The following is a 10,000-nucleotide window of genomic DNA, read 5'->3' on the forward strand; positions in this document are numbered from 1 at the left end:
GCGTTTTCAATCCACTTTGCACCACAATGATAGCAAGAACCAATCTGACAACACTAACACACAAAACTGCTAAGTCTTCGAAGCAGAAAAGTTAAAAAAAGGCGTATAGGGTATCCAGCTGCTAAGCTCGTGGTTTTATAGCGTATGGATTCCGCTAGTCTTGCAATTTCGTAACCACTCTCTGTCTCTCCGCCGCTACTCGCACTCTACTAGCACTGCAATTTGCAGCGCACCATCATCTTGTTGAAAGTAAGCTGTTTTCGTTTGCTGTTGCAGCAGCAGCAGCAGCATTACGTTCGAAAACAACGTAGGGACTAGCAACTGGCCAAGGTGCTGTGAAAGTTATGGTGTTTGTCGAGCTTACTCATTGCATGAAATAAGTTTCGAAAGTTCAATATTGACCCCAAAAACAACAACAGAACACAGGCGATATAGCGATTGTCGACCTATCGGTAACCGTCAGCCCTGGTATATGGTATTGGTAACCGACGACATAAGCGGCAACAAGAAGCGTTGTTTCGCTCTGGATCGTAGAGTTGTGATATAGCGACACCTTGCAAGTGGCAAACACTATCGTCTTACATCCAAACACGGGATAGAGATGTACGAAAGCCTGGAAACGTTGCCGGTCAACCGAGAGGCAACAGCACCATCACAGCAACCGATGGTGGTGCCACCTCGTGGTGCTAAAGGTTACGATTGCCGCCGCTTTGATGTTTGCTTTACATCGTGTCTCATCCTAAAGCCCCCCCTTCGCGCCCGATTCTCTTCCGAGAATATTCCGAGTTTATTTTTCCTTCCAATTTTACAATTGCAAACCCCTCCTCTGCCCTAGCTCTGTAGCCTCGGATTGCGGCTAGAGGGTTATGTGTCGGTTGCCCTCGCTAAAGTGTCCTTATAGGACGGTGAATAGAATGTTGCTTTTAGCGAAAGGCGCTCGAAAGGAATTCTTTTCTTCGCCGAGAAATGGCTTTCCGGGGGAGAGAGTTTCCCGTTTCCGTCTACTCTCCAGCAGGGCTATAGTGTGGTGACGTTGGCTCGGTTGCCTTCTCGGAAACGGAAGTAATTCCGATGCAACAAAGTAACTGCAGCGGTAGCAGCACACCATCGGTCCAACTTCAGGAAACTTGCAAAAGCAAACAGTGTAGTATTACTAGCAAACGTGTAGTAAGTGTATCCCGTGGGCGGTGGACGGCAGGGAGAAGCTTAAGAAAAGCTATTTCGACTGCAACGCTAGGCTGGTGCAAGTTACAGAACACGGCACACAGAGGTGATCTATTTGGCAGCATGTTAACGGCTAACGAACGTTCTAGCTGTTGTTGTGGAGAGAATGGTTCCCAATGTAAAATGGAATTTATGTGAGTGCTGATGTTGCTGTAGTCGAGTGATTCGCTTCACATTTATGTTGCGAACCACATAAATAATGCTCTTCTGATTTGGACGTTGTTGGTTTTAAGTTGATACGTTTTGAAAAAGCATGTTAACTATACTCACACTTTTTGTAGCGCATTTGTCTATGCACTTTATCCTAAACGTGTTTCGTTTAATGAAACTATTAAATGTTGTGTTGTACAACAAGATGACGGGATGAAACTCGGTAATTCTTTTTGGTGCGAAAAAATAAAGTCAAAGAGCTTCTGCATTAATCGCAATTCATCTGGTATGCGGGCTGCCCTTTTCTTTCTCCCTTTCTCCTTGCACCTTCGCATTGTTCTATTACGAGATATCTCTATCGTGGATGGACCAGATAATAGAATGAGGCAACAACCATTGCTCGGACGAAGAATGGTCGTGAGCAAAGTGTATGGCTTTTAAGAATTTAATTTTATTGGTCCGCTCCAGACCTGACAGTGCGGAATTCCGTCTTTAATCCACCTTTGTCTGTCTGTTTTACCTGACGACTTAGAGGAGAAAGAATGTCTTCCAAGCAACACCAGAAGAGGTACCACATCTCTTGCTCTGCTGTACGCCTCTGCACATTCATGTTACCTTAGCGGCTTTCTATTCTTGGCTCTTTGTCTCGGCAGAACGAAGAGAGAGAGAGAATGAAAATTGTAGCAAGGATTAAAGTCGCAGCTTATCGGGCCACGGGTTACCTTGAGTCACGACACTTTAACTGGTGGTGCTGTGTGGAAATAAAAATGAAGAAATTATTTCCTTTCCAGTGGTGTCGGTTCTCCGGGAAAAAGGTACGGGTAAGGTTGCCCAAGGTAGTATGTTTCATAGTTTTATCGCTTTTTCTGACCATTTCTGTAACAAGCAAGACATTTCGTATTATCTTATCGTCATTCGTGCTGTATACATACATTTGAACTGGTCCTCTAGTTGGCCACAGATGCAACCGCACTGAATTTCCCGAACAAATCACTAGGCGTCTCCATCGACCAGTAGAGAATGACAAGATCCTGATTGACGGTTAACATTCAATTGACAAACGATTTGTTTATTGGTACGATTTGACATTTTCCTCTCTCTCTTTCGCTCTCTCATTCCAGGGTGACTCGCCGTTTGGCAAATCAGAAGCCTACATCAAACTAGAGCAACTCGGTGAAGGATCCTACGCAACGGTATTTAAGGGCTATAGCAAGTGAGTATATACCGCATCCGTTTGCACGTTCCATCATCCACTAGGCGACCCTCTATTAACAGTTTTAGCATCGCAAACCCAGCCACTCTTACCCTCAAATTCAACCCCAACTCTATCGCCTTGTTTGCCGCGCCCGAAGCTCTGATTCGATTTAATGTGAAATCAATTTCCCCATAAAAAATTGGTCCCCAACATTGGCCCCCGTGGGGAAAGCCCGAATGAGCCCACTATAAATGTCCGTGTGCTGCTATTGGTGCCGGCAATAAAGAGGCAGAAGAAGAAAGAGAAGAAGAAGAGGGATTCACCTTGTCACCACACACACACAGCTTCTCTGTGGCGATGCGATGTACGCACGTATCGAAGTCCTAATCCTGGACAATTTGCCAACCGGGCATTTACCCACTCGGGAGGGCCGTGGGCCTCTCCTATCGATCCGGGGTCCGGGCGACGGTGGAAAACAAAAGTAAAAAAAATTGAGAAAATCAAGAAAAAAAATATCTTCACAAAGCATCTTCTATCGGTAGGACGGTCGTACGCACACGCTCCGTTACGACGCACCCCGCAGGACGCAAAACGACGAAAGTAGCCATAAAGAAATTTAAATTTTATTGCATTATTTATGAAAATCGACCCGCCCATAAAACCGAGCACACGGAACAACGGAACCCCCTCCCCCGCTCTTGCTGATGCGTGCCCCGCTCATGCTCAGTGTCGATGTATTTGTCGAAAACATGTCAATTGAAAGATCTACCCGGCACACTGCGGTGGCGAGAGGACAGACGAGAGTTGGTGTCCGAACGCGTGTTTAAACTTCATGTCAACGAAGGATTGCGGACGGTGCCGAGAAGGAAGGGGAAAGCGGTCATAAAATGATCCTTTTTTCTCCATTCTTTCCTGCGCACATTCTTGCGGTCCGCCGCGCTATGGTGGCTAGTGAGCTGACAGTAACGAGGGCCACACGAGGGTGGTCAAATATTTGGATGTGACTTGGCCTTGCTGAGAGTCGTCGTGATGGGAATGAGACAAGCTTGTTCGCGAAACTCTATCAATTTAAAGTTCAATTTGTGACATTAATTGTTATGTAACCCAGACATCGGTTGGTGCTTAATTCTGTCACACAACGTTGTCGTGTAGCGTGAACACAACATATTTAACTTCACTTTGTATGGCTCTCATCGTGAATGAGCTTTATTTGTATTTTTCTCCATTTCTTAAACGTCTCATAAACAACAGTTCAGAGCCGCAGTAAATCACTCGCCATGAATACGCCAATTTGAATTGGAAAATAACCTAAAAAGTAGCCAGGAGGATTCGAAACACTGCATGGCAGCTCGCGAACATCGCACAGGAGACGATAAAATGGTGTGCGGCGGCTCCTTTCGATCAAGCACGACCTTTGCCCGACGATCAATATTCATCCAGCCAACCAGTCTGCCAGTCGACGGACGTTCATCAAATTCCGGTGACGTGCGTCCAATTTTATGGCCGAACTTAAACGTCCCCTGTGCTTGGCCACGCTCTCCCTACTTCCTCTTCTCCTACGTCCTTCTCACTGACTGCACTGACCTTTGACATCCTTTCACATCACGGAACACTTAAGACAGCGTCTGAGACCGTGGCCTAGCCAGAGAAAGCAAACGGGCAGTTCCTTTTGCGTCGTTTTAGCTTATCAATCGCCAGCAATCGGCTTGATACAGTGGTGGCTTGTTGCCTGGTGGTCCATGCGGAGGAGGTCACACAGCAACCCGACCGCTAAACCTATTCTGATCCGATGGTAGCACAACTTTGCTCCCCCAACAAGCCGCATAATGTTGAAATTGGCTTTGGTTTGGTTGTCCTCTCATCTTTCTTTTTCGGACGATAAAGTTTACTTTGCGTTGGGGACGAGATTGAAAAGCGTAAGACAGCCAACGGTGGGACTTTCTATGGTGGAATGTTCCCATCAAGACGCTGTAGCGATGAAGCGCTAGTTTTTTTTTTTTTTTTTTGGCAAGGGCGCCACGGTCCATGGTTGGATCTTTATTTTTGTTTGTCCTGTTTTGATCACCTTTTTTGTGAAAAGGCAAAATTCGCCACTGTGTGTTCCAGCAAAGCAAATGTATTCTAGAAGAAAGTTTATCCAACTCATCCTGTGTTCGAACTCCGCCTATGACGAGATTACGGGCCCTATTGCGAGTGTCTTGTCTTGCAAACGAGACTGCCTTACTACTGCTGAAAAAACTTAGCAGTCTTGTTGAGCTCTTATGAATGAACTTGTGATTTTTTACAGCCGGATTTCAAAACAAATACTAATACTACCAAATTAATCACCAACACCACTAAAAACCAACATCTTTCGCTCCAATGGCAACTACGACCAAGACGAAAAAATATACCATTTTCAGTCTCGTTTTCAAGACTCGGAGTCTGTTGCCAAAACCTACCAGACTCTGAGTCTTGAAAACTAGACTGAAAGTCGCGTTGCCATTGGACCGAAAGATGTTGCGTTTTGGTGGTGTTGGTGATTAGTTTGGTAATATTAGTATTTGTTTTGAAATCAGGCTGTAAAAAATCACAAGTTCATTCATAAGAGCTCAACAAGACTGCTAAGTTTTTTCAGCAGTAGTAAGGCAGTCTCGTTTGCAAGACAAGACACTCGCAATAGGGCCCTACATTAGCTTCCTCGCTGATATGCTTGGTTCGTTCGCTTAGTATGGAAAACATGCGGGTAGTCATCCGATTTGGCAGCGTTTCCGAAAATTTATCCGTCTAATATCCGACCGACGATAAACAGCTTGCAGCGCCTCGCTATCCCTCGAGACGATTCGCAAAAGTGTAAATCATTAAACCATGATCCCCTGTAGCTTTATGCTTCCATTTTTGGAGATGGGACTTATGGGCCAGTCTTCAGCACACGAGAGAGACAGAAACACAAAAATAGTCCCAGTAGAGCCAGTCAAGGATTCAATTCCATTTCTGTCGCGCCATAACAGAAATGTATTCTGGGCATCGTTTGGGGTTTTTTTCCCAGTTTTGTTATTCTTCCTTCTCTGCTCTGTCTTCTGTCACGCATCGTTGTCTGACAGTGACTGGTGGCGGTGATGGTGCTGGATAAAATCTCCCCAAAAGCTGCCGATCACCCAACGCATTCCGTCGGCTCGTGGAAATTAATGACAGTGTCCCTCCATCCACCAGCGAGACACCACACACATACTCACTCACGACCGAAACGACTTCTTATTGGTGGACGGAAGTTGGAGGGCTTTTGTTTTTCCGTTCCGGCCTCCTATCTCGCTGAACAGCATTAAATGGATGCCATTTAGGGTGAGAAAGGAAGCGAGCGAGCATCGTCATAACATCCGTCGGTTTCCGGTTGAGGGAATTGATAAATTACTCACCATCAATCCGAGTGACCGGGGGTGGCCGCCCACCGACAGGCTTCCGATGGACAGGCGAGAGACATCATCATTAAGGTCTTTTGGCCGTTAATTAAGTATTTAAACAATAGGTACCTGGCAGGCCGGGCGATACCCGGGGCTAGCCTATGTTAGAGGGAATGGTTTTTTCCCGGTTTCGGATGCATTTTCATCCTCAACCTAATATGCGTAGCTATCGAGTGTCCTGCAGCCGATAATCGAGCTGGTAGTCGTGTTGGTGTGGTGTTGAGATTGTGATATCGGATTACTGTACGTATCCGAAAGAAGCCACCATCCAACGCCTGAGTACAATGAACAAAAGGTGTATTGTCTAGTAAATAAGAGTTGTCCCCTTCCCACCGTTATAACGAGCCAACAGCGGGTAGCCCAAAATGGCCCCAATTATGAAGTCCGTTTCCTTCGTTACCGGACCTGTCAGTAAGCCTGCCTTCCAAACGGCTTCTTCCTGGACAGCAGCGACTTCCAGGTAGGCCAGATTAAGAGCACCTTTCGTTCCAGTTCGTTCGATAATGGCTTTGTTGACTCGCACACGGACACGGACTGCTTGAGTTCACCCGTCATCCCTGTTGATTACGAGCCATCCGTACGACGACGGAACGGGGACGAAACCGACGACGACGATCGACAAGCTCTTAATCCCCCCGCCAGTGAGACCTCGGGCATCGTCATAACCCCGCCGTTGCCTGTGCTTACGCACAGCACGATCCCGAGCCCACCAAGAAAGAGAGAAATTAATTCACCATAATCCCAATCGACATTCCAATTCCGAACTGCCCGATTTCCCGATCCTGAAAACAATCGGAAGGAACTCCTTCTGCGAGATTGGTTGTCTCGTACAAAGCTTGTTCATCCCTCTGGAGCGGAGAAGTCGTTCACTATGGTCGTTGGGTGTGAGAGGTTTTGTTTTCGCACCATTCCAACCATGCCTCCGGTCTTAGCGGTTGTGATTATCGGATGATCGAAGCCAGGAAACTGACTGGTTTGTTTTTGGCTGCGTCTAAAAGTCATAATGTTGCTGCTATTGCAGGACTATCTGGCTGGTAACCGAATGAAGTAGCCTGAGTAATAGAAGCAGGAGATTATGAGATTAGGACAGTAAATGAGATACAAGCGAAGGGCTACCAAATGGAAATACCAACTTCCTCTGCCCGCCCGTTCGCACACCTGTTGGGGAAGGGTATGCCCGTGGTGTGTTGGTTCAGGATTGGCAGGAATGACGACGAGAATCAGAAAGCAGAAGCATAACAAGCAATTCTAAGAGAAACACCCTTGAGTGTTTGTTGCATATCGGGCAAAGCAAATCAATTAGCTCTCACAATAAACCTGTTTCGATCGTCCGTAATATCCTGCAATCACACCAATGGTAGCCATACTACCATTCGGAGCCAATGTCTGGGTACACAGATTGAGGACTTCATTACAATAATTGCGCCACAAAAGCCATTTCTTTTCGATTAACTTTCCATCCGCCCGTCATGATGATATGCCCCCTTTGTGAGGCGAAGGTGCCTGGATTAAATCTGATTGAACCGGCGACCCCGTCACCACTCTTTTCGCCTATGCACCACACCCGCAGCAAGTTGGTTCGATGGTTCTCCTCTCCGATCTTCCGAATCTTCTTATTCTTTCCGTCTGTTTCGCATCCTCATTTTGTGATTTTCATCGACATATTTTGCCGCCTGACCTACTTTTACGCCGGCTATAATGCTATTGCTCTGCTCTCCGGTTGCCGGCCCTGTCCACACCATACTACCAAAAGCCATCTTTTGGTAGGTTAAGTCGGAAAGTTTCATATTTCTTAGACATCCGACATCCAGCCAACCGTGACCCCGTTGTCAGAGGTGGTACACACTTGACGAGAACTGGAGAACTGGTCGAAACTTTTCCCAAACCCACTCTGGCAGACCGAAACCCACACGGTACACTGGGTTGCTTGTGTACGACAAATGTCGAAACACAGCACAGAACACCCCAGTTTTCGTCGGCTAAATGGCTTCACCGGGAAAGGCATGAGACTTCTCAAGCGCCGTGCAGTGTGCGCGTCTTCACGCAGTATGTGCATGGCTATGTGTTCGTGGAAATCGATAACATTTTTCCTTTCTACCCTTACACACACCCCGTCGTTCTTCACCTAAGAGTGGTTTCCCTGCTACGCCTCTGGCATGATTTGACGCTTTCTTTCGTCGCAGCTTCCTCGCTGTTTGGGGTCGATTGCATCCCTTTATTTATTTCTTTTTTTTTTCTAGCTGAATGACTTTTGTCTTGTCCTGGCTTTTGGGTCCTGTTTTCTTGGGGAAATGTTTTTTGAATGGTAAATTTGATAGCCCCACCGTGTCTGCATAACGTTAAGCACGAGACTTGGTCGCGAACAATGGAATGACCGGAGCGACTGGTTTTGGCATGGTTTTGGAATTGTTTTGCGAAGAAAAAGGATAGCCAAGACGCCAAAAGTATCGTAGAAAGTTTTCAAACAGATCACTCCCTTTGTGGTTGGTCTGGACCATTCCCGAACATCTCCAGACCTCTCTGTCTCTTTCTCTTTCTCTCCTCAGTAGCGATGTTATTAAAGATTCAGAGACACGGAGAACTCTTATTCTTCCAGGCAATTGATTGAACTAGCTGACTCCTTTGCCGGGGTCGGTCTGGTCGGTGGCCACTGTGGAAGTGTTGTGTCATCATTAATCTCCCGGGCAGCCGCTATCAATCTCAAAACGTTCTAATCGAATCAGAAGGAGGGGCAGATCAAGAAGCGTTTGGCAAAAAAAAAAAAGGATAACAGAGCAACAGCTTATCACACCACATCTTATGCGCAGCCATGAGATCGGACCATAACTTATTGTCGGATCCACTAATTCGTCTCCTCATCTCACCCCGTTTTCTCCTTTTCGTTTCAGTTTAACGAATCAAGTGGTGGCGCTAAAGGAAATCAGGTTACAGGAGGAGGAAGGTGCACCGTTCACGGCGATCCGCGAGGCGTCGCTACTAAAGGAGCTGAAGCACTCGAACATCGTGACGCTGCACGACATCGTGCACACGCGCGAAACGCTTACGTTCGTCTTTGAGTTTGTGGTAAGTTCTTGGGGCTTGTGTTTGTTGTGTTGGCGTGCAAAACTTTAATCCTCCGCGTGCCCACGATACCAGAGGTGGCCGCCGCACACACGCACAGTTCCTGCGCGCCCGCCAGTTAGTGTTTATTTATTGCTTTTTATTAGTTGTTGAAGTCATTCGTGAGCATCAATTCCATAGGACCAACGCACGTCTTGCTCTGTTACTTTCGGGTGAAGTAGCCGTCTCGATCGGCAGCCACATTTTATTTATCACCCAACGGCTAGCCAGTGCAGACCACCTGGAGCGTAGGGTTGAGTGGTTTGCTAGCCGGCAATGGACACCGGTGCCGGTAAAGGAATTCGTCATGAATTTCTAAGCACATTTGGAAAGAGAGAAAGGATGGGAAAGAAACTGAGACATGAGAATGGGAAGAAAACCCATTTCCCAGATCCATTTCTTCTCGTCTCCTTTCCTTGTGATTTATTATCTCTGACGAGCCTAGCAAATGCGAACGAAGGATTCGAGCGGAAGAGCGTGTGTGCTGTGGTGCCCTTGTCTGGAGCAAAGGAACCGCTCTTCATCCTCCTGTCGGGTATGGTTTCCTTGCTCTCGGTGCTCTTTCATTGTTTTATATGTTGCGAAATATGTTCTGTTGTCGTAACTCAGTCTACCACGAGAATGGGCTTTTTTGTACTTATGCGTTACAGTAGGAAGAACCACCAGCGCTTGCTGAAGAGATGATGCTGGATGCATAACTTGCCCTCTAATCCCTCTGAGAATATTGTTTCTTTTCGGGTGAATTATTAAGCAATACTTTGGAGCAATACTCTGGCACACCGTGGTATACTGTGACATGTAACATATGCGTGTGTCCGTGCATTAAAAATAATATTATTACAGAAATCAACATTTCCAAACATTTTGTGATTTGCAACACCATAACACACTT

At 46.5% G+C, this 10,000-nt stretch overlaps 1 protein-coding gene across 6 annotated transcripts in view; it reads left to right on the forward strand.

Moving 5' to 3' along the window:
- The window catches only part of LOC125957319 (cyclin-dependent kinase 14), a 106,715-nt gene that overhangs the window by 89,380 nt on the left and 7,335 nt on the right, over positions 1–10,000 (forward strand). For all 6 annotated transcript variants that reach the window (XM_049689947.1, XM_049689946.1, XM_049689948.1 and 3 more), the window contains 2 exons: positions 2,496–2,587; positions 8,898–9,072. In XM_049689947.1, the coding sequence (XP_049545904.1) occupies positions 2,496–2,587; positions 8,898–9,072 (267 nt within the window). The remainder of the gene's footprint in view (positions 1–2,495; positions 2,588–8,897; positions 9,073–10,000) is intronic.

Source organism: Anopheles darlingi, chromosome 3 (assembly GCF_943734745.1).
Source record: "Anopheles darlingi chromosome 3, idAnoDarlMG_H_01, whole genome shotgun sequence".
NCBI classification, from domain to species: Eukaryota; Metazoa; Arthropoda; class Insecta; order Diptera; family Culicidae; genus Anopheles; species Anopheles darlingi.